We start from the raw sequence: 26010 nt of genomic DNA, 5'->3' as shown, positions 1-26010 counted from the left end.
TTCTTTTATGAAACTGGAAAAATGTAACTAATAAGTCTATTAGTTATATTCGCTCGTATGTAACGATTACGCTTATTTGTTACAATTTTCAAGCTTTATAACAGAACTTTTACAAACCTCTATAGTTAGTGTTAATGACGGCTTCAGCGTATATTCATTCACAAAAAAATATTCCCACATATGTACATACTGCATATGCAAATAACGTCTAGGTATTTTCTATTCGCGCATTTTTAACTTCTAGTTTGTTAAAGCTGCTCAGTAACGAATTTCCCGTAACAAAAAAAAATTTCGACACTATTTTTAAAAAAAATTTAACACTTCTGGTATGTCTTTGAAAATAGCATAAGGCCGGGATTACATTATTAAAGTTTTATAAAGGTTCAATAAAGCTTGAAAAGGCAACCAGTAAGCTTATCGGTTACATTCGAGCAAATACAACTGATAAGCTTATTAGTTGCATTTTCAAGTTTTATAAAAGAACTTTCTAAATCTTTTATAGTGTAATCCAGGCCTCACAATAAAACGGTTGATATTACACAAACATTTCTATTAATTCCATTAAATCGATGTTATGAAAATATTATATAATATTTATTTATAAAAAATTATATAAAAAAAAGACTGAGCTTAAGTAAACCTTCGATAATATGCACTTATTTTGAAAATTCTTTGATTTTATGCATTTATATGCATTAATGCTAAAAAAGGACGAAATATGCTTGCTCCTCGTTTGACTGCACAAAATTTGGTTTGCATTCGAATAAAAAGACTACGGCTTTGTATTTTTCCCTACGGTAACTTCCATTCACAACGGTCATTGCAATTCCAAGCAACACCGTATACAAATGGATAATGAAACCTTGTCGTTAATTCAGCTTATTAACTCAAAAGCGGTAGTAGCAGTAATAAAACAATCTATTGAAAATGAAAGCCTTTTTGTTAACCCCAGCGAGAGATGTCCTACTTTTATTAACTCTTTACGGGCTGGGCCTTGCGGCCGTTTTGGAATTCCCTTTTTCTACTCGCGTGGAATATAAATAAAAGAAAGGAATCACGCGCTGTTTCACCGGTCGCGTGACTTCTAATTCGATAAAAAAGAAAACCAAACAAAATGGCCTTCGCCTTGAAATTCATCATGTTTTTGCGGTCATCATGCCACGAGTGCTAAATTTTCATTGCATCGGAAAATGAAAAATGAAAGATTCTTAACAGGACAAGGGAAAGTGCCAAAATATGCCGTTCCCCCGCCCCCCAAGCCAAATTGTTTACTCTGAAAGTTTGTTTAGAGTTAAAAATGATTTAAAAAGTGATTTAAGTAACTGAACTCCATACCTAATAACGCTGCAAATGTGACTGTACTAAATAAATTTTATCTAGTCAAAAAAAATTATAAAAAATTAATAATCAAAAGATCACCGATTTTGGATTTTCATCAAAAAGGTGTCCCAACTCCGTCCGTCCGTCCCCTTTCCAGTATTTACAGCATCCGAGTGGCGAGGTGATAAAATAATCGTCTACGGTCGTTGTTGCCGTCACGACCCCAGGTTCGAACCCGAGGACAGAGAGAAGAATATATAGATCAAATATTTTCCCTAACACAGCTTGAGGCGGCTACCGATAGACGGCGTCTTCATTTCCAACCCAACTCATTAATGGCAGTAAATTGCAATATAGCGATGTGGCCAGAGTTGGTGTTTGGTGAAGTAATTATTATCTACACATTTATTTGTATTGGAAACTTGACTAAAACAGTGTTAAGACCTCTTATAATTAATTTAAGATGATGAAAACATGTTTATACATTCTTATACACAAGTTTATTAGTAAATGAATTACATCTAAATTATTCGGTCATCCAAACAGAAATCGCAAAGTTTTTGAGTTTTGTTGACGATGAACAACATCGTGGCACCACTTGAAGCATTTCGCAAACACTTTACTAGTTTTAATATATCTTATAGGAACATATTTCTTTGTTTTATTTTTGGGAGATTTTGTTAATGATATTCCGGCTGATATTTATCTTCAATGATGAGACTTTTCTTGGCCTTTGATTAGAATTGTTTCTCCTTACCCTCTTCCACAATTTTTGTATTTTCCATAGAGGATTTTAGAGATGTTTTCTGGGGACTTCTTCTCACCAAGAATGAGGTCCCGGCTCCGGAAGATGTTAAGACTAGATGACTAACTTTCTTGATGTCTCTTGGATCATACATCAATCGAAATAAGTCGAAGTAGTTAGGAAGAAAATATATCACAAGAAACGTAGATTATGAGTGTCCTAAATCCTTCCCCGGGATGAATTTGAGATAATCAGAGGGGACGGATTTAGGAATTCACCCATAGCAATAATAGTGACTGCTCCTGATTAAACGACTACAGCTACTCGACTATGACTATTGTAACGCAATATTCAAGTAGCGATCTGTAATTATTAATCGCTAACTGATGAAAAACTTACCGTAAGGCATAAATATAACTGCTCACACACAAAGTTGGTTTCATACTGTAACTATTTTTCAAAAATTAAATCGTAAATGAGGAGGAAAAAGCAAATTCGTCACTGCAAGTAGTCAACTGAATTGTTCTGAATAGTTTTCTGGCACTCTCGCAAGATAGCAGCTCTGTACATGTAAATTTTAGAGAGGGGGGACGAATTCAGCGCAGGGGACGGATTTCGGGCACTTTTCCTTACTGTTAATATAAAGTTGAAATAACTAAGGAACATGTTGCAATCTCGATTCACTATTTACTACAAAATTTTCGTCACTGAAACAGAATTTATCGATTTTTTTTGCCGAGATCGTTAACTTTATCGATTGATCAAAGTGCTAAATTCGTAACCTGGACAACTAGTTGTTTTTGATTCTACGTACTGGTATTTTTCGAACTGTGCGAATTGAACTTATTGACGTGAAAATAAATAAATAAAAATCAGATAGGGGAGAGTGCCCGAAATTAGTCCCCCGTCCAAAATTCGTCTCCATCTCTAATTTACATGTACAGAGCTGCTATCTTGCGAGAGTGCCGGGAAACTCCAGAACCATTCAGTTGACTACTTACAGTGACGAAGTTGCTTTACTCTCTTCATTTAAGCTTTAATTTTTTTTAAATTAGTTTTTGCTATAAAATTTGCAGTGCGAAATCAACTTTGTGTGAACAATATTTACACCTTACGGTAATTTTCCCATCAGTTAGCGATTGATAATTATATCGATCGCTATTTCAATATTGCGTTACGTAATCGTCATAGACGTGTAGCTGTAATCGTTTGGTCAAGAGCATCCACAGTTATTGTTATAGCTGAATTCCTAAATCCATCAGATGGAATACAGTGTGATACCTCTCCTGCTGTGCGGGATCCTGGCCCAAATCCCATCTGGGGCATGATTGTTTCTGTACGAAAATTGTCCCTAAATAGGCCCAAGTGAGGAAAGCCCCCGTAAAGTTGTTTATTGCGTTGCACTGTAGGGCCAAACACAGAAAGTAGCAATGTCAATTCCTTTCCTAGCACTTTCGGTGATCCTGTGGTGCAAAATATCGATGTAATAAAACGCATTCAGAAGAACGAAAACAAGTGACGAAGTAATCGAGAAAAGTTTAACATTAGACTACAGGCAATTCCAAACAAGATTTGAAAAAAATATCGTTGTAGCGAGATTTATCGTTATATAGAGTACCGTTGTACCGGAGCCCCAATATACCTTAAAACTGTTAAAATTTCCTTGTGAGCAGATGAAAGAATTTTTTTTTATTCTTGGGCGGTGTTATATCTTGAATTACCGGTAATGAAAATGAAAAGAATTACATCCCTGATATGGTAAAAAGAGTTTCTTTGGTATCACTTTCCCCTTGACCCAATAGCTAACTTGGTTGGAAGCTTGTAGGTCCATCAAGGACATATTGCCCCCCTTTTCCTAGCATTTACCTTGGAACAATTACTGAATATCACCTTTTACAGCAGGTTTTGCGAGTTTTTCGCAGTCGTAAGTAAATACATTTGTAAAATAAAGCGTATTTTTTTCCCCTTCCCACGTTTTTCCTTATAGTTCGTTTCAAGACGTCACTGTATTATAATAAGTCGGTCGGCCATCAATTCATGGTATCACGTGTCTTCATACAAAGAAGTGTCAACATTAAATGCGGATTAACGCCCTGAAAGCTTTAGTGCCACGTGGTTAGGTTCAGGGTGAGTCAGGAGGAAAATTTTTCTTTGATAAGGTCAGCGGGTATTATACAGCCGTCAAGGAATCTTCCTCCACCATGTTTATCTGAATATTCACGAGTCTTCTTGAATACACAGTGTAACTTCCTTCCTTATAATAGTGCATTTTTCTTTAGAACGTAAAGGCGCGTACACACTATCGAAATATGTCGTACGTATACAGCTTATTAGAGTAATTTGGACGGTCTTTCAAAACGACGAACTAATCGTTCTTTTTTAGCCTTTTGAACCGGGCCACCAGGAGGTATTTATTTTCCATCCTATACATAGGATTTTAACCTGGGGTTACGCTCATTGGCTAAGATCGCCACTAAAAAGCGAAACAAGCTGTGGTTTTTGTTTATGACTACAGCGCCATCTGGAATGGCGCTCAACTAAAGCCTGCGTATACTATTATAGTTACAGCGTGCAAGTTCTTAAAATATGGGTTCCGATTGTCGCATTCAAATATAGATTGAAAAATTTGGTCCAGCAAAACTCTTCTTCGCTATTGATAAGCCAATATAAAACAGGCGATTATGCATATATCACCAGATTTATCACGTTTACCCCATATGATCTATATTACGCAGTAAATGCGATAAATCCGGTTGTTATGCATAATAACAGGTTAATAATGCATAATCGCCGGCCATTTTAAGTTTTATAAATTTTCCTAAATTTATCACTTTTACCGGTGGTTATGCATAATACCCAAGCGTCGTTTGTAAACATGATAAATCGTTCTAAATTCATCATATTTGATAAATTTCAAATATTTATCAAATTTACCAGGTACACTTGGATATTATGCATCTCCGGTGAAAATTATGTATCTTTTTTTAGTATTTATCAAATTTACCAACGATGCTTGGGTATTATACATAATCGCCACAAAAAAATTATCAAACTTACGGAGACGATCAGCAAATAAATAGATTAGTTATGCATTATAACCGATTTATTACATTATATAACTAATAATATAGCTGTAATATATTATATTCTAAAACATTTTGAGCCCTTGCCTTGGGATTCTTTAAAACTTTAGGACAAAGGGTTGGATGTCTGGGACAAAAATTTAATCTATTTGTTTTGATAACGTTAAGTTAAAATGTTATGTCAAACGTTAAGAACGTTAAAGTCAAACGTTAAGAACGTTAAAGTCAAAATGTAATCAAAGTATTTTTATCCTGTTTTGCGACCCCTAAAATTTAGCTACCCGGTGTGGCCGTACCATTCGCACCTGCCTAAATCGGCTCGATTAAACGCCTTTAACGACTTGAGGCGTGACCTTCGAAAGTGTCACTCACGTAGGTCACGCTTGAGGCACGTCCGGACTATCGAACGAAGCGGTACGCATACACGTTGCTACAGTAATTTTTACGGTGTTGTAAACGACGAACTAATCTTTTATGAGCCGTTCGAATTGAGCCACCGGGAGTCGGGTTTTTTCAAGAAACACAAAGGAAGGTCTTCTACCCACGAACGGAGTAGAATCGCTAAGGGGGTTCAACCATGGCCCCCCAAAAGGGGGAGGCTGACAGGGCCCGGGACGATTCTCATAATTTTTTTTGTTTTTTCACGCCATAAATTCACTATAAAGAGACCCGTGAAAAGTCTGGTCTGGGGGCCCGCCAAAGGTCCCATCCTAGGGGCCCCGCATCAGGATGTGAGGGCCATGGGTTCAACCTTACAGATTCGGCTCGATAATATATAATACGCCCGATCTGGTAACGTGCGACCCCCTGCACGATTCTGATACCTTCATGGGTACACAAACTTCCTTTGTGTTGCTTTTCTTTCCTTTGCATTCGTTGAAAAAACCGATTCCCTGTGGATCCAGTTCAAACAGCTCAAGAATCGTTCACAACACCGTGCCTATTACTAAACAATCAATTGCAAATGCTTACATTGCGTGATGTGCACGCTAACCATGGCCCCCACATCCTGGAGTAGGGCCCCCAGGCTGGGATCTTTTGTTGGCCCCGACCAGACTTTCACGAACCCCTTTATGATGAATTTATAGCGTGAAAAAGCAAAAAAATTGTGAAAATTGTCCCGGGCCCCAGGGCTGGAGCCTTGTCAGCCCACTCCTTGTGGGGGCCATGGCGCTAACATATACGCCCCATTACAAAGACAACACGAGGCTTTCCATTTTTTGGTACTCGGTGGAATCCTAATGATTTGATGAGTTTTGTTCAGAACTTGAACCTTTTAATATGTTAACTGGTAAGGTTTTGGCCCACCAGTGGAGAGAAAAAATGATCTGTCGCTATACGTGTCTACATAGATTTTGCTAATCACTTTAATTCCTGAAGAAATCTCACCTGAAGAGAAGGGGACCTCTTTTGCCGCTTTTTAAGTACATATAATCCTGGCTATAATTATTAGTTATTTCAACTGTGTACAGCTTCCTGCACTCTGAGACAGCTTCCAAAAAAAGCCTTCTCTACTCAGAGGCACCGACATGAACAAAACATTGAGGGGGGCTTGAAATCGCCATTCGTCCCATACATGCGCGACTCAATCCCATACGCAGGAGACGGAATGATGCATTTCATTGTACATTCATGAATTTTTCGGGGGGGGGAGGGGGGGGAAGGAGCTGAAATGGCCTCAGCCCCCAGATTCCAGCGCCTATGTTAACTTTATCTACTTGCTTTGGAAAGTGGACTGGACGAAGGGACCATTGCATACATATCATCTGAGGGAAGATACTTTGGAAAAGAGTAAATTATTTTTTTGCTCTACCTATATTTCTTGATTTTTTTATGGTTCACTTTAAGTTCTTATGGAACCACCTTGTAAAATAGCGTGTCTGAACTACAGCGATCGATTCTGACTGACCTGGGAAGCCTAATTTCCTGACTGGGAAAAAAACTTCAATCACGGAATGACTTCAGTACGGCGTTTCTCAGCCTATGGTCTGCGGACCAGAGGTGGTCTGTGACGATTGCATAGGTGATCCACAGGCAGATTTCATAAAATTATTCGCTCGTTGTAATTGATATAAGTAACAATTATATAGGTTCAAATAAAATTACATCTTGATATTTAAGTTCACCATACATTATCGAGGAGAATGCAGGAAATTGCGATCCTAAACACGGGATATCACTAAAGTTTGCTAGAAACGGCAATTTATTGCTTTAAATGCAATTTGCTAATTACTGCTAAAATTGCTGAAGGGTGTGGAAAGAGGGCGATACAAATCGCAGTACGAAAAATATTCACAAATGATATAATGACCATATTTCATTGAGAAAAATGAGGTAAACTCAGATCGCTAATAATAATCCGTAAAATACGGGACATCGCCAATTGTCATCAAAAACATTGCCAGAAATAGGCACAATCACCAATTGTAATTAAAATTTTTAAAAAATTGAGGACAAAACGTTAAATTTGACAAATATGTGAGATGAATATAATTTTTGCCATCATAATATAATTTAAATTTATATATATTAATATAATTTAAATTTATATATATTAATATAATTTAAATTTATATATATTAATATAATTTAAATTTATATATATTAATATAATTTAAATTTATATATATTAATATAATTTAAATTTATATATCATGAAAGCATTGAGTATTCGCGACTTTGTAAACATTACGAATTCGAATAAGTATTTTGAAAATGTCCCGTTTAGAAAACGAGACAAATGTATAAAAAAAAATTGGAGCAACGGAAATGAGACAGTGGTCCATCAAAATTGTTTCAGACATGTTACTGGTTCTTGTTTCCAGAAACGTTGAGAAACACAGCTTCGGTGGAATCAAATCTGCAGTGTCTTCCTGACTTGCCAGACGTCCATTTATAGAATGATTTGTCACATAAAATGCTTACAATGTCCTTGAAAGAAGTCGTAATTGCGTATCACTGTTCTTTGAAACATTATATCGACATTGCCATCAGCAAAAGGATTTCCGGTATAAATGAGACAAAATGAAGTAAAGACTTCGATACTGATAGTAATATAACCCTTTGTTCAAAATTTAGATAGTGTCGATTTTCAGGTACGGTATTATTCAAATGAATTCATGCTCCCCAAAAAAAGATCTGAAGGACACTTCGTTTCTAGTCAAATCAATACTCAATAGATCAATGGATGGAATTACATAATATACGGACTAGGGTCGTGTGTTTTAATTCGAAATGTCTTACTATGGAATCAAAATATATTCTGGAAAATTTTGAAACGGATGAGTGACTAATTAATATGCTTAATTGTCTCATGTGACTAATTAAAATGCAACAGAAGGAGCACGTGTCGAGGTATTGTTGAATAAGTGTGGATTCACATCTACAGACACTCACCGTGTCGTGTCAGACACGGCGAACATTCTTTAACATAAAACCAACAAACGTATTCATATCTACCGTATCTTTTATCTGTAGATGTGAATCCACCCTAACACTTTCTTCTTGGCGATAGTTTCGTCGAGGGCCGCCCTTATCGGTAGCGGGGCCCGGTGCGAAAATAATTTCGGGGCTCCTTACCCCTCTCTCCCACACAAAGAATTAATAAGATAAATGATTTCATGACTGATTGAAATTCCAGAATCAAATATATTTTTTCACTTCTATTAGTTTTCTCTTACTAAATGCGGGCCCTTAAACCGTGGGACCCGGTGCAACCGCACCTGTCACATGCCCCTAAGGACCGCTCTGGTTTCGTCTGGTCACAACTTGCGGTAACTTGTTTCGGAAACATCACCAAAAAATAGTTTTCAATTTCATAACTGTCAATGTGATGGTAATTTTTTGGATGATATTTAATTTTCCGATTTTGTCTAACATTTGTGTCAGTCTTGTTATAAGTGAGGCAATAGAAGAAAATTCTATGTTTTTTTTAAGGAATTTTTAAGGGAATCGTGTGGTAGAAACAGCAAAATCGACGGAAAATGTGTCGTTATATCCGAGGTCTTTGAGTTTTTATTGACGTTACCACCAAGATTCATTGACATTCTTCTCTATGGGGATCATCCGCGACCACTAATTATTGATGTTATCGCCGAGGTGTTGTAACAACCAACGTTGTTATAACCGAGTTTGACTGTATTTATAGCCATAATTACTAAATATAAATTGTGGAAATTATTTTCATTCACGATTTTGGTAAAGATTACAAATTGAAACAAACTTTGTCGATGGAATGAGGCAATTGTATAGCCGGTACGACCAAAAATGCAGTTATGTCCCGTATAACAAGTCATATGGTCACTCTACTCAAGCTATAAGTTGGTCGGCCGTCGAATTTTTTGCAGACATTTTACTGGTCCTTGGGTACAGAAAAATGGAGAAATGCACAGTTGAATTGCATTGATTACCTTAAAGAACATAATTACTTCCGAGCTCAGATACGTAAGGCATCTTGAACAGCTTCTTTTAGGACGTTTATCCTTTAAAGGACAACGGTAATTATGCGTCGGAATAATTTTTTTAGTAAAAAGAAACAATTTTTTACACATACTTCCTTTCGCCATTCATGATGCGCGCGAAAAAAGTGACTGAATAAAGGAAAAGGAGTGAGTGGACAACGATCACATATAGCCTAGAAGACGTCGTACAGAGAGTAGTAAGTGTATGACCCTTGAGGTAATTGCTACATAAACACGGAAATAACCTTCCTTAATCTCGGTTTACCGTTTGAAGGTGAACACTTTCTCCGCTTCATATACATTCGAATGAGTTCCTTTTTTCCAAAAAAGTGATATTTTCTGCCACACTATATATAATTGAGAAAAAAAAGCACTTACGCCATAATTATATGCCCAACCCATAGCCCGCGGGTCTAATGTGGCCCTCGGAGTAATCTGATGTGGCTCGGGACCTCAAACCTAATTTTGTAAAAATGAACTAAGAAAATTTACAAATCACTTAAGTGACCCTGCTGTGCAGTTCTGCATAACTTAAGTGGTGACCGGTACATTTACAGATCATGTAAGTGGATGATGACCCATCTAAAGATTACTCAAGCTGCCCGTGTGTGGCACAGTTCCATATCACTTAAAAGACCAGCGGCATATTCAAGTGGCTCGCGACACGTTTCCAAACCAACGAAGTGGCCCACACTCTCCTAAATATTTAGCACCTCGACTTATGTTATCAACAATTGAAAATACCGGGTGATCTAAAAGTCAGGAAAAACTTTGATTCGATGATTCGCGAACCATTTGCAAGCGCTGCATACAGTCACCTTTATGCAAGATGGAACACCACCACATATTGCTACACGTGTAAAACGATCGTATCCTCAGTCTGCGTGATAGTTTCCACCTATGTCTACCTTATGTAAATATGGCGACTTTTCGTTTTATTTTTGTCAGCCGAAGCGATAAATTTTCCCTTTAAGTTTCCCCTTTGTTCTTTAACCATTTAAGACCGGTAAATTTTTGAAAACGAACGTTTGTTAAGTGTTTCACCCGCACGATCGATCGAGTTCGGTCTTAAAGGGGGTATCCCTTTATTTGGCAAGCCTCGAAATATCCAGAGGAGAAAATTTTTTGAGGGGTTATATTAAGCAAATGAAGCACCCTAAATGCTATTACATGACAACGAAAAATTTATTGCCAATACAGTAAAACTCCGACTTACACTACCCCGAGATGCGAAATTTCTGAGTTAGGCGATTTGCTGTGAAAATTGCACATTTCCAAATTCAATTATAATCACGGGATTATTTTGCTGAGATAAAAGATATCATTGAGTGATAATCGATTAGAATATCATATATAATGAAACTATACTGATTTTTTGAGATACTGCAGTATATAAAGATGATACTTTGCGATTTATTTAGAAATAGAATTTCAAGTATTGTAGTTATTTACCATTTTTGCAGAAATGGTCGCAATTTCATACATGAACGTTACTGCCATTCTCAAAGAAAATTCGTTCAGTGTGACGCTCATCGATGACAATGCACATGGTCATTGGCAATGCACATAATTATGGATTATGTGCATGTTATTAATGCAACTCTGAATTAATTTCGGTAAAACTTGATTTTTTTTTGTCTCCGAACACAGACAACTTGTTTCTTACGATGGAAAGAGGTGTTATCAAGTTTTCAAAGCATTTAGCATGGGATTTTCATTTGCTCAGATTTCAGGGAATAGATTTTTTTTAAGGACCACGTTGCAGTCACACAGCAAATTAAATTTTATGGAGTCATGGGAAAATACCATAATGGTACTGCACACCCATAGCAAGAAGGAAAAATGTGCCTTTCCCCCTAAATTTTTGTCCCAATTAACCAATATTTAATGTGTTTGTATATAGAATCGTACCCCGAGATGCACGAATTAGACTTACGCGGTTATCGGCGGTCCCACTTATCGCGTACCTTCTGGGTATTACTGTATTTAAAAAAATATGGGATGCTACACTTCGGGGAACACACTGTATTTATATGATTTACATAGATCTGAATCGTTTAAAAATGTCATATTTATAATTTTCCCAACTTAGTTTTCTATCATTGTTGAAGAATACACGGCGATATGCCGCCTCCAATTATGGTGTTACCCTCCAAAATGCCGGGTCAAAAATCGTTCTTGCTTGGCTGTTCAAGAAATAGAAGACAGTTGTACCTTTGAGCCATTATCTGGTAATTATAAAAACTTCAGGAACATGTCACAAGTAAAAATCAAATGATCGGAGTTACTTAGAAGGATTAATGCCGAAACGAATTCAAAATATACAATGCCTTTAGTTGAAAAATGTAAAAAAAAACCATATTGCTTGAGAGCAACGCGGTTAAATAAAAGGTTAATAACTGTAAGAAATTTGGAGTCACGAAGAAATTTACCAAGTTCACAAAAATCAGATAAATCTTAAAAAGTCGGAAAAAGTCGGAAAATTTCCTATAGGAAAAATGAAGTCCATTTCAACATGACGTCAGAGACGAAGAGACTTGTCACCAAAGAAAAAACCTTCAATATTAGAAAAAAACAAGGAAAATAAACACCATTATGTCATAATCCTATTTGTTTTTTGTGTTTTTTTTTGGTTCTTATACCAATACACACATTCTTTGGCATTACCACGGATCAACAGAAATTATTGATTGTATTCTTAATCTAATTTTGATGTGTTTTTTTACATCAAGAAAGTAATTTGTCTTTCTTCTTCTTCTTCTTATTGTTATTATTATTATCATTATATTATTCCCGAGGATCAAATAAAAAGAAAGGAAAGTTCTGTCAAAGTAACTTTATCAATAGGAACAAAGTTCTTTTCTCGATAAAGACTCCTGACAACAATGATAATTTCGTCCAGGGTTTTAACAACGCAAGTCCCGTCATATTGATATTCGCTACCTTTGTATAATATTTTACAATTTCTTGAAAAGAAATTTTGTTCTTAAATATATTTCGCTCCTTTTTTTTCCTATAATCAAAACTTTACGAAAGATAATAATAATGATTTCTCATAATTATTTCCTATCGCCGAACAATAAGAAACCAGAGATGCCTTCGTAATGAACTACGCTTCTTATCAAATGTAAGTAATAATATAAATTAAGTTTTCTTCCGCCAACCTTAAAATCAGGCAATTTCCACTGAATACGGTAATTACTTTCCCTGTAAATTATTGCCGCCAACTATTGGTATTGAGAGTCAAAGAATGTAATATGAAGAAAGATAGTACGTACATATATAGATATTGTGAATTTATCTCGTGGGAAATTTTTTGTTTCTTTCACCATTACGATTGGTTAATCGGAAGATACGGTCAAAATTTTATTGTCTGATTCCTTATGGGTTTTTTCTTCTATGCACGATGCACATTTTTCCTGTGTCTTGCATGTAAGTGTGTTTAAATCTCGCGTACGCTTTTAATTATCACAAAATTTATCACTCGATGTGCCAATTACAGTCAAACTCGGTTATAACGACGTTGGTTGTAGCGACACCACAGCTATAACGTTAGTCAGAGCCGCCCATGGGGGTGTGCGACAGATGCGGTCGCACTGGGCCCAGCACTTACGGTAATAATATTTTTTTCCATGAATTCTGAAAATTTCCATCAATTCTGAAATTATTTCTTTCATAAATTGTGAATTTTCGTCAATTCTGGGATTCTGAATTTTCATCAGTTCTATAGACAAGTATAATATTTCCTTCATTTAATCTGAATTTTCATCAGTTCTGAAATTATTTATTACATTTATTCTGAATATTCATCGCTTCTAAACAGAGGCGCATTTGTGGTTTTGCCGCCCGTGGGCGCTACACGAATTTTTCCACCCTTCTCCCATTCTAGTCTAATTTGCTTGACTTCTTTTTATTCGAATTCGCCACCCTGGGCTATAACCCGCTTGGCCTCCCTCCGACTCTTTCATGTATATACCCGTGTCTCTAAGTCACTCTTTCGTCACTCCTATGCTCACACTCTCTCTAAATCGCATCATTCTTTTAGTGATTCATATGCTTGTACACAGTTTTGGTCACTCACATGCTTGTACAGTTTTCGTAATTCACATATTCGCACACGCTCTAGGTAGCTTTTTTTGGTCGCTCACTGACATGGTTCCTTGCTTTATAGGCCACTCTTTTAATCATTTACACGTACTCTATGTCATTCACATGTTTGCACACGCCCTGACCTGGTCCCTCGCTCTGCGGGTCACGCTTTTGGTCATTCACATGCTTGCTCACGCTATCAGTCACTCTTTTGCTAACTCACGTGCTTGCAAACTCGTTAGGTCACTCACTGACCTAGTCCCTTACTGTTTCGCAGAGGCGAATTTATTTAAGGTTATACAAATTTTGTCGCCCTTCTCCCATTCTACTAATTTTCTTGGCACACATTCCCTCAAATTTGCCACTCCTCTGAACTTGTTGCCCTGGGCTACAGCTCGCCGGGCTCCCCACCTAGTAAATACGTCACTGCTTCTAGAATTTCTTTCATTTATTTGTCTCATCAATTCTAGAACTATTTCTCTCATCAATTTAAAAATTTTCTCCAATTCGAAATTGACATTAATTTCTTTTTTTGATTATTTCCATTTAATTGTGCTTATATTTTCTTTGTGGGGATATTTTTTCAGCGTTCCTCTATATTTTGTAATAACGTACGGGTTTTTGGATGCCGATTTTCCTTCCCCACAGAATACATATATAAAATCGTGGCTAAGGGGGCCCAAAAACTATTAAGACACCTCTGGCCTTGCTATCATTTCATTCATTCATTCATTCATGCTATTATTTTAGCACCGGGCCCCGCGTCCTGTAAGGGCTGCCCAGTATTATTTTCATTGTGGGGCTCATCATGAGGATCTCAAAAAGACGACTGAACAGTATGAAGAAAGAGGCACCAACCTCTTTTAGGATATCTTTATCTACTGCATTAATTGTCATAATACAGTCAAACTCGGTTATAACGATATCGGAGATTCCGCGACATTTTGTCGTTGTAACGTTAATAACCAAGATTGGCGTTTTTTGATAACCTCTTAACCCCTTAATCGGCAAGCATTGAAATATCCAGAGGAGAAAAGTTTTGAGGGGTTCTATTAAGCAAATGATCTCTACCCTGTGAATGCTATACATAACATGACAAAAAAATTGCCTATATAATTAAAATAATAATAATAATCTCAGTGAGAACCTCGTGCGGTAGAGGTGAAACTTCTAGGTTGTTACTGGTCGCAAGATATCGAAGTGTGGCAACACACGCTCCTTCCAACTCCACCGTAACCCAATTTTCTATTAATACAAATACCAGGCCACAACAGGCAAAATACCCAATGAGGTTGCTGAGAAAAAGATGCCCTTAACAAATATGGATGTCACCAATTTCTAAAATACAGCAACCCAATTAAAAGTGCAATTATAAAAACTATACATACAGGATTAAATATTATACAATGCCATTAAAAATATTTATGTTTGTCTTATTCTAAGCATCGATAGCTTCTCGATTTGCCTCACACAACGTGTTTATTTATTTTTTCCAAACGTGTCTTTTCTTCCAAACTGTGTGCATCGCCCATCTTACCACCTCAAAAGGGGACGTTCTACGGTTCCAGCTGTGTCACGGGGGATAGGGCAAGATAATAAACTATCATTGCCCGACACAAACCGCAAAATGGTTCAGTTTAAGGGAGAGGAAAGCTTACGTCATTTCCGTTCCTCCGTTTCACTTTTTCTGACGTAGATCTGAAGGGGTGCGGTAGCCCGGTCGATAAGATACTCGCCTAAAGTACCAAAGGATGTTTAGAGGTGTCGCGAGTTCGATACCCGGTTCGTCGTTGTCAGAAAACTTTCCTGACACGGGGGTACAACAAAAAACGGCGACTTGACCGCAGCAAAAAATTGATACCGCAGGGAATCCCCCATCGAGGGGTTAGCGCAGGCCCGTCATTTAGGGGGGGTGGCAGGGGGGCCGTTACCCCCCCCCCCCCCGGCTTTTGAAAATACACTAAAAATGGTATATATATATACAAATATATATATATATATACATACATTAAGTACATGTGCTTTGCCCCCCCCCCCCGTGGAAAAAGTTGAAATGACGGCCCTGGGTTAGCGCACCAATCTCTCGATGAGTATAAAAAACAAGCCTGCCGTTCGGAATTGTTAATAAATTGTAGGTCCCGGTGTAATTAGCCCTCGTGTGCAAAAAATGGCCATGGTGCGACAAAAATGATCAATGATTAAGTAGATCTGAAATTTCGCACCGTCTCTGAAAAAGTTTCACTTCAATATAGAATGTTGCACTTCAAGGAACACGCTATATTTATATGATTTGCATAGATTTTAATAATATAAAAATGTCATTTATTGTCTGCCACACAACTCCCTTTTCTATTTCTTTAAATCTTTAATTAGCGTTTTCCGACACATTTCGAAATTTTCATCGATGATACCAACACAGATTATGTAACAAAACATCTGCTAAAACTATTCATTTAATAAAAGCCATTGTGATTTTCTGTGAAAATACAGTCGTATTCATGGAAAATGTTTTAATTCTATTCTACCCACGTGAATTCCCGATGGAAATGGAGAGAATGGAGTTGCGAAATACCCGTCCTCAATCGCACAGTAAAGTGAAAGTGATGAAAACTTCACACGTTCCCCAGAAACAACAAAGAGCAAAACTTCAGAAATTCACATACTCCAAGTTTTAAATAATTTTTGATTCTCCCTGTTTTGCTTTCGTGTTGATGAAGTATATAATAATTATTTATATAATGGAATACATGCAACCCATATTTTATATTTTTGTTAGCGTCCTCATCGTCGTCTTGGGCTTGAATTTCTTTTTCTGGGTCTTTATGATCTGTTTTCGAATTTTTTTCGAGTGTGTTTGCGATGGACGTTGCATTCGCGTGAGATGCAGAAACGGAGCCATTCATGGATACAGGGCACAAAGTATCGCCACTATGATGGGATGGAGGAATCCTACATTTGAGGATGACGAAGAAGTAAGTAATGTGGCTTTTTAACCGCTTCACGTACAAGCTTTTGGCAACAAATTTGGATTATCTGTATTTAACGAATTGGCGATAAATCTGACAACCTTGTCTTAACCGAAACGCACTTTAGGAAAAAAAGGAAGGGGGGGGGGGAGGAAAATATATAAAAAGAAGAGTATAATAGATAAGAGGTAGATAGGATAGTTTTTTCACCCTCACCCTATGTGTGGTCTTTCGCTCTTACATGCATATAGTAGAAAGATGCATTATATATGTGGAAAAAAATCATTAACGGGAATATAGAAAGAAAGGAGGGAAAGAAAAAGCAATTTCAGTTTATACTATAAAGCTTCGCGATGGTGAAGTGAGAGGAAAGAAAACCCAGAGAACTTTTTTGAATTTATTCCACTGGCGTTTGGACGCAATATTACGACCGTGATCGTAAAGGGGTTAATACGTTTAGAAATTAATCAAACTCGAATAAATAATTGTAATACAGTTCATACCTTTCGGGTGATTATGCCGTGTTCGAGGCTTCTTTCAAGCAGATATTTCCTCTAATACTGTAGTAGACACCTTCAGTGGAGTTTTCGACAAGCAAGGAGACGAATCGACCTCTTTAGATGACCGTTATCCACTCTGTCGTTATCTATCGAGGACCATTATCTAGGGAGTGGATAACTGCCACCAAGTGGATCGTTTCGTCGTTTCGCTTATCGAAAACTGCACTGAAGATGTTCACCGCAGTAGTGGGAGAAACGTCTACTTCAAATAAGCCTCGAACATGGAATGACAGCCCGAAAGGTATGAACTTTATTATATACTCTATCATAGCCGGAAGTATTCCTATATCCAGAAGGGAAACGCGGTCCCGTTTGCTAGTACTGTGACCATCTCATTTGGTCGAACGGGATGTGTGGTAAACAGGCATTGCTAAAACGGGACAATGTTTTTTCTTTAAACACATAATTGGTTGCAAAATACTCAATCGTTCAATTTTTTTTCCTTTTTTGTTTTATTCTAAAACGAAACTTCTTTTTTGCCTTTAAGATAAAATGCTGCATTTCTTTTTATTTAGCCATTGTGAAGCGGTAGAATGAAACTGACTAATGTGCATTATGAATCACGATACTTTTTATAATGTACAGTACGTTCCATACATTCCCTTGAGACAGTGTCTCGGAAAAAGAAATTTTAATCTAGTCAACTGAAAGAAACTTATCAAGAACTGAACGGAAAAGGCCTTTTCTTTTTGTCGTACTTTAATATAGGAAGGACATTGCACAAATGCAGTGCCATACGTACATGAATCGTAGAGAATACTACGGACCGTTTTGATATCAAGTACGAAAATGTTTGTCAACGGGGAGGAAGGGGGTGATGGAGAGCACCTTTCAGCTTCATACATAGTCCTGCAGCACGATGACGATGACTTACAGGGGGAAAAATAAGTTTGGTTAAACCATACCTTCAGAATGCGCAAAAAAACTTCTGACGGAAAAAAATGATTACATTATCCAAAATCCTCATAACTGTAAACGAATTTTTCCCCCATGTTATGATATTGATCTGTTCCATTCTTTGCGAAAGTGATAACAATACCCGAATGCTAACATTATCCATGATTGTAATAAGCGGCACCGGCTGTAATTGTTCCGCTTTAATCTTAGTGACTTGAAATACAAATGAATGCATTTTTCTATAAGAGAACATGATTTTTTTTAAATTATGCGCATGTTGGAAATTGATGCCGACCTGCAGTCAGCTGCTCAGCTGCTAAGTTGCAATCACCATGGTTCCAGATGAGTGACGCTGATGGGGCTGTAGCCCGAGCACATGCAATCAATTTTTCAATTTTAATCAGGGCCATAGAATAAGGGCTGTCTCACGACGTGCCGGAGTCGATACCAGCTGACATCATCGCCCTAACAGAACCGGTTAATTACCATTGGCTACCCTCTATATCAGTCACGCTTTAGTTAAAAAGTATTAGCGCAGTGACGCCACGCACCTGATTCCACGCGTGTCGGACTTGGTATTTGAACTAAATTGTTAGCGATAGAAGATACTGATGTATGATTAAAAATAAAATCATATTTGTCAATTTTCTTTTGCAAACTCAAAGTTGTTACACTCGTAAATTTGAAATTGGTTATTTTGTAAATTTGAAAATATTCAGAGAATATTTCAACACATCAGTTAGTAGTTGGGAAAGAAGATGACGATATTCACCACATGGTTTTTTTGTTATGTTAAGGAGAACTTAATCAAAATATTTTTATAGTTATAAAATAATTATACCAGACCTATATTTGGTTTTACCAATGATAAATATTATTTATTAACGAATAAGAAAAAGTGTTTATATTAACTTTATTATTATTATTTATTTAACTGAACCTCTTCCCGAGGCGAGTTTACTGGGCCCAGAGTAAGTAGATGGGAAAAATAATGAATTTGAGATCTCTCTCTCTCTCTCCCTCCTTCATATACTTTATGGCAGGGGTGGCCAACAGCTGGCCCAGGGGTCCCCGACAGAGTAAAATTAACCATCAAATTAAAATTAATTATTTACAAAGTGTTAAATCAATAAGTGTTACGAATTTGATGCCAAAAACTTGTACGTGAAGGGGCTGTTATTGTGTGAAAGATAGCACAGACCATTTAGTCGTTAACGCTTTTACCCTCAGCAATGTATCATAAAATTACAGTTTTGTATGCAAATTATTCCATTCAAAACATTCGCTTGAATTTTTTTTCACAGGAAAAACTATTCAGATTCTTCTGCGATTCTTATTTTTGATTTGGAGCCCCCCTTTAACAGTGGCGGGCCACACAGACATGCTATGGATGTGTTGAAAATCCAGCACTAAATTTAGGTTTCGATTAAATTCAAGATCCTCCAAATTCGTCGTTTCAAATTATGAATCATTGATTCTTATTTATTTTATTTTATTTTCATTTTAAGGAACAGAGAGAAGAATCTCCATCGTATGATAGAGCAATTGAGATAGAGAAGCCACCTACCTACAAAGAAGCATTGGAGGCAGTCATTTATAAAATCAGCAACAAGAAACACGATTTACGCATCAATACGTTTCCCAGGTAACTTTATTCAATTAAAGAAGCATATATTTTCAAAGTGCATAATCACGTTCTTTTTATAGGCATAATCGATTTCAAAATGCATTTACAGTCATCCCTTTGTTTGAGAACGTCTCGGTTTGCGTACAATCCGGTTTACGAGCTTGTCTCGAACTTTACTAGGATCACCGATCTGGGTATTCTTATTGATGAGTGGTTTAGGTTTCCTGAACACTGTTCAGCGGTGGTCAAAAAGCGAGCAGAATGCTCGGTTTCATTTTTAAGGTGGTGTCTCCGCGTTCTCTTAAAGCCATTCTTCCACTTTTCCTGGGCCTAGTTCGCCCTGGACTGGAGTATGCCGTAGTTTCGAAGGCCATACCTACAGAGGAACTTAGACTTGATTGACGGGTGCAGAGAAGAGCTACGCATGCTCTTGTTGACACACAAGTCTTGAGCTATCTTTTTCCCCAGGAATAAATTAATCCATTTTACATCGATTACTATGGGAAAAATAATTTCGGTTCGCGAACGGACTTCAGCAATGAATTAAGTTCGTAAACCCAGGGTTGACTGTATATGCTCCATTCGAAAGAAATGGGGCTGCATTCACAGTGAAACCTGAACTAATAAATGTACAGTAATTTATAATATGTTCGATAAATCCTCTCTACTCAGAGGGATGAAGAGGAGATATTTCAACCCCCCCCCCCCACCCTCCTTGTGCGACTTCTCGAGGGTGCAGTTGACGCTCAGTTGCTTTTTACAGACGGCAACCTTTTTGTCCACATATAGCTAAACTGTTACTTAACCGTACATGCACCACGCAAACATTCTCACGAATTGGCGCACGCCGGAATGTGTTTTTTGAGTGTATGTGTGATCCTAATGTATTTATATTGTCAGAGTTATGCTTGTTTTACGTTATACTGGCACTCTGCCATCTGCCTTCCATATTTTTAAGCGAAGATAGGAAATGCATGAATTTTTATGAATCTTATGTGAAAGTATCATGTTGAAGATCTGCCTTCTCTCTGCGGAGAGAAAAGCTCAACTGGTGAATGACTCCAAAATGGATATATTTAACGGATGGATTGGCCATCCATATCTGCACTTGAACTCGATTGAACATGTCTGGGATGTACTTGGGAGGGTAATTGCAAGTAGCTAACCGCGTCTCCGAGACCAACCCAGAACCAAAGAACTGTTTTGGTGCATGACTGAGTGCGGCTTCCATATCGACTCATCAACTGAACATACCGGACATACCTATTTCCTTATGGTAGTGATTCTAAAAAATTTTTCAGCCATGGTTCCTTTGCCTGATTCATTTTTTTTCAGCATCTCCCTAGTGTATTTTAGCAGATATCATCACTCATAAAAGAACGACTTCAAATAATAAATAGGTACACAAATCAGAGTATCTCCAACTCGTCGTGGCGCCCCTGACAAAGGTTGGCGACGCCCCTAGGAGACGCGATGCACACTTTGAGATACACCATCTTATGGAAATATTGAAGTGTCCGCTGGGATGGATGTGTCGGGAATGAAGGGTGTCTCTCTCTCTCTTTCCCTTTTTTACAACAGTAAAGTTGGTAGTATCGCATAATTGGTTCATAATCGAGTAATCGTCTTAATCAGCAATTGTTGACGAAGAAATCGAGAATCTGGTGTAATCGTCCAGCAATAGTTTGCAGACTTATCAAATGTCTTATTAATAGTATAACAACTCCTGTACGACCTTCGTGTCTGTTGGAAGTGACCATACACCCTATTAGCCTCATTTGAGAAACCAACCTACAAAGTCAGTTTTGAACATTCCTACTTTCACTAGAATCACTGAGAATCACACGAATAGGTACAATATTTTCAATGTTGTACAGTATAAATCGTTGTCTTTCTTATACTCTATAAGATTTGGTATCCATATCAAATGTAATTGAAATGTTGTTTAGTATGTTTTGAAAAATTCGAAAACGCATATGTATTTATTTCTCCAAAAGTTTGAACACCAGTGTAGATCTGTATTGCCAGATGATATTGATTTGTCGGATTATCAGAGCCTAATAAAAAATGGAAAGAAGTTGGCCTGGATATGGATCAATTAAAGTGGTTTTACAACTTCCGTTCCGACTTTAAAATGTGCAATTCTTCAGATGGAATTGATGAGTGGACAGATTGAGAGATTTTGCACGGAGTGAAATGGATCGTACTGTGCCAGTCATGTTCCAGCAACGACAGAAATTAAACAGCTTCATGAAAAATACAGGGTGTACATAAATTGTTGTCGGGATTTCATTGCCTCATAACTTTCGAATAAAAAACATGACAAAAATATGATTATCATAAAGTACCACTCAAAAAAATTCTGCAAAGTTAAATATTGTACTTTCCACGTGCCTGTCTTTCGTGGCACATAACAGATCGATACAGAATTTTTATTTGCCTACTACTCAAGATTGATTTGAGTATCCTCGTGTGAGGAGAGTCTAAACGGAGGACTGATGATCAATCACAAGTGGATACTGATGTTGCCTAACTACCAGAAGACTTGGTATCAAGAAAGTCCGACGCGTCTATTCCTATGGCTCCATCCAAATGAATATATTGGAGTATTGGCAACTAGAATACCTATACGACCTAATGGCTGTCGATTTCGCGCGCTAGTCTCCTCGCTACTCCAGTATCGAAAAGTTCTGAAACATTTTTATTTATATTTGTAGTGTGTAAGTGGTTTCCAGCACTTGTAGTGCAGCAGTTTTTATCGCAATTCTGCGCTTTAGTTGATTAAGTGAGTCTTGTAGATCCCCTAACATACCCCAACAAGAAAGAGTCAAGTGTTGTGATATCATCTGGTGATCACGGAGGTCATGGTATTGGTCAACCTCGCGTATAACTTCCGTATTCTGTTGAGCAATAGCTATTTATAATTCTGACGTCATTTCCCACAATACAATACTGCTACCATAATGACGGAAGATAAATCTTTTGAGATATACCTTATAATTCTGTAATCGTTATTTTGGTAATGTTTTTTGTTTAAAAGTTATGGGGTAATGAAACCCCAACAATAAATTATGTACACCCCTTGTGTAATATAGATGTGCTATCAATACTTGTACTATAGCACTCTCCACAAATGTGTATTTCGCGTTTCTAATTTTTTTTTACCTCAGGGAGTTAAGCCATGACTTAAAAGATTGTAGGTAAATATAAGTTTTGGGAATGAAATATATGGTGAATATATATATATATGACTTTTGGGTGCTTTCATCAGAGGACAGCACTTAAGTTGAACCCCTGAAAGTTCAACTTTCAGGGGATTTTAAGATGACTTCCAGGAAATAGTGTGATTTATTACATAAAATGTAGCAATAAATTCTGGAAAAAAATTGTGTGTGAAGATGAATACACCCTGCATCATCTTAGATGAAAAAATTTGAACGAAGTGAATTATTTCTTCACAAAATTTTTTTTTAAATAAAAATTTTGAGCACTAAATCTTTGCTAAATCTTTTGAGCATCAAAAATGCAAAAAAAAAATTGAAAATTCCAAAAAATGAATGCTCGTGTCTGAAAGGGATAATAAAATTTTATATTACAGGGAATACAACATTCCAAGTATGCGAAGTATACAAAACACCAGAGTATTCCCTAATTCTAGGGTTTTCTTGAGGAAATTCGTGGAAAGAAAATTAGTAAAAAATTTTAAAAAGGATACACTGCTCTACAGAACTACTGATGACTAGGTAATAGATGTAAGAAAATTGTTTTTCCCAGCAAAAAACAATTCGATACATGATACTTCATATAATTTCTCTACAGTACTTTCTTCGTGAATTTGGAATCATATTTTTTACAACAATAACTAAACCAATCAACATATATTACCGTGTTCTAAGTACCTATTGTTTTGAAACTCGAAATGACTCACTGACGTCACATTCAAAATCCGCATACATAACAATGTACAACCTCACTAGATACTGTATTTTAATATGATGCAAACATGTCATAACGTTTTTTTATGTAAAAAGGCAATTTATTCAAATTTACTAGAAATGTAGTCGTCAATTACTCGCGAGTTACCAAACCAATAAGTGTCATCCGCATAGAGAAAGACAAGATCGATTTAGAAAAATAATAGTGATAGAGAAAGAGTCGTTCTTTTATTGTTTCGTGGCGTGAATTCAGAAAACAATTACTTTGGGGGATAGAATTTAAATGGATAAAATATCAGAGGGAATCCATCTTAAAATTCTTGATTATACCTCATTTCACAATTATTAAACTAAGGGAAGGCTGAAGGAAGGAAACTTTTGTTTTCAATGTGAATTATTAACGAATTGAGGAAAGTAAGAAACAGGAAAGATGAGAAAAAAAAAATATATTCCATCCACAAAACATATACACCATTTGTAAAACATCACGTCCAGCTGGAACATCTCTGAGCAGTATCGTTATCAGATCGACATCCAGTCTAGTCTGGGTGTGAATTACGATTTGGGCATAAATATTGTTTCCTAGTGGGGTCTTAAACTCGAGTTTTAGACACCATTTTATTCCCAGCGTCAAGGAGGAAACAACAATATGCCAATCTGATGTGTATGCACGTATAGTCAGACCGGTAAAATACGAATATTAAAAGGGTTTGATGTTGGTCTTGAACAAGATTAAGACCTTGAGCACAAAATCGAACACAGTAATCATATTGAACACTCATGGGTGTTTCAGTGAGCCCTAGGTTGAACATATCCGGGATATAAACCATAGGCTTATATCCAAGAGACAAGAGACTGGTCAAGCCGTCCGGTGCTATTCACTATTTAAAACACTTCAAAATTCAACGGACTGAAGAAAGTTGTTACAGTAATTACCGTATCCCCCCATCAGTCCATGCCATAAAAATCAAGGGACACCAGCTTTTTGAGCGTTGGAGATTGGTCCTATCCTGGCATAGGTTTAATTAGGATCAAATTGGCATTTCTTCACCTTGGAACGATCACAAGAATATTTCCCAATAGTACGTAATGAGAAGATAGACGAGACATTTATTTAAAACTTGACCATTTACTGTATTGGTGTATATAAAGGTAGGAAGAGTCCTCTTGGCATAAGAACGGCGAACGATCTACTGACTGCAAATGAGCAAATGCATATATAAGAAACGTGAGAGGGGAATGTGCCATCCAATATGTAAAAGATAACACTACAAATATAAAGAAATATTTCAGAATTGCGATACTGAAGTAGCGAGGAGACTGACACGGAAATCGGTATTCAACCGGTCGCGTAGGTATTCTAGTTGACAATACTCTAATATGCTCATATGGATGACACCGTAGAAATAGACGCGTCAGGTCTCCTGGATACAGAGTCTTATGGTATCTCCACAACATCAGTATCCACTTGTGATTGATCATCGGTCCCCGTGTAAGCTTTCCTCACATGGAGATACTCAAATCAATCTTGAGTGGTCTATAGACTAGGAAACTGGTCGACTGATTGTCGCCGTTCGCCCTCCCATATGGCGCTGGAACTATTTTTTTCTTGTACTCTGAATTTCCACGCGCGCGGGTGCTCGGATCATTTTTTTCATGTATTCTGAATTTTCGTGGGTGCTAGAATAATTTTTTTCATTTATTCTTCCATTTTCGGAATTTTCGATTCTTCTCCCACAGAATATATAAAATCGACACTAAGGGGCACCGAAATTATTAAGACTTCTCTGGCCCCACGATTAATTTCGTATCCTAGGCCCCGCGTCTGGTAAACGTGGCCCTGTTTAACGAATTAATTTTGGTACATACATATTTGTAATAACACGCTTTGTTTCTTCCAATTTCACTTACAGGACCCACCATGACACGCGACCAGGCATCCAAGAACTCTCCGTAGAGCTAATGGTTCCCGAACCAACTGCTGGTCCAAGTGCTTGAAGTTTCTCGAGTCATTTTCCCTGCTTAATGTGCAATTTTTTTTCGGCAGAAATATATTATTTTAGATGATGGAAGAGATTCCTCTCTCTCATATATGGATTTACAATATATTACTTTTCTTTTCCTAACTGTTACCCGTGTAGCCAAGACGGTAAAAAGTTTCAACATTACTCTTATAAATATTAAATTATTATTTATTTGAAATATTTGTTTCGTTATTCACTTATTTTTGAAAATTCATAAAAACTGACAAGGGAAGGGTCTCAAGGTGTTATCCTCAAAAAATTATGAAAAAAATCAGGTACATTCATCTCAACTAGAAACACGAAA

General features: G+C 37.0%; 2 protein-coding genes across 4 annotated transcripts in view; one reads left to right on the top strand and one right to left on the bottom strand.

The window, feature by feature from the left end:
- LOC149072559 (carnitine O-palmitoyltransferase 1, liver isoform-like) overlaps positions 1-26010 on the bottom strand; it is a 117481-nt gene that overhangs the window by 80843 nt on the left and 10628 nt on the right. The window lies entirely within an intron of this gene.
- LOC149072560 (uncharacterized) lies at positions 12501-25881 on the top strand. 3 transcript variants are annotated; one of them, XM_089246869.1, is made up of 4 exons: positions 12501-12735; positions 16474-16669; positions 19629-19765; positions 25596-25881. In XM_089246869.1, the coding sequence occupies exons 1-4, from the start codon at positions 12713-12715 to the stop codon at positions 25678-25680; spliced, it is 441 nt and encodes a 146-aa protein (XP_089102995.1). In that variant the 5' UTR covers positions 12501-12712; the 3' UTR covers positions 25681-25881. The 3 variants fall into 3 exon arrangements, with proteins under 3 accessions (XP_089102995.1, XP_089102994.1, XP_089102993.1); XM_089246868.1 differs by lacking the exon at positions 12501-12735 and adding an exon at positions 12960-13040 and having other exon boundaries at positions 25596-25860; XM_089246867.1 differs by lacking the exon at positions 12501-12735 and adding an exon at positions 13082-13222 and having other exon boundaries at positions 25596-25860.

The sequence above is a fragment of the Pholcus phalangioides genome, unplaced genomic scaffold, assembly GCF_987345545.1.
Source record: "Pholcus phalangioides strain wild (caught in Gottingen) unplaced genomic scaffold, Ppha-v1.0 ptg000017l_1, whole genome shotgun sequence".
Classification (NCBI taxonomy): domain Eukaryota; kingdom Metazoa; phylum Arthropoda; class Arachnida; order Araneae; family Pholcidae; genus Pholcus; species Pholcus phalangioides.
Note: the sequence above shows the minus strand (reverse complement) of the source record. Positions and strands in the feature narration are given on the sequence as shown.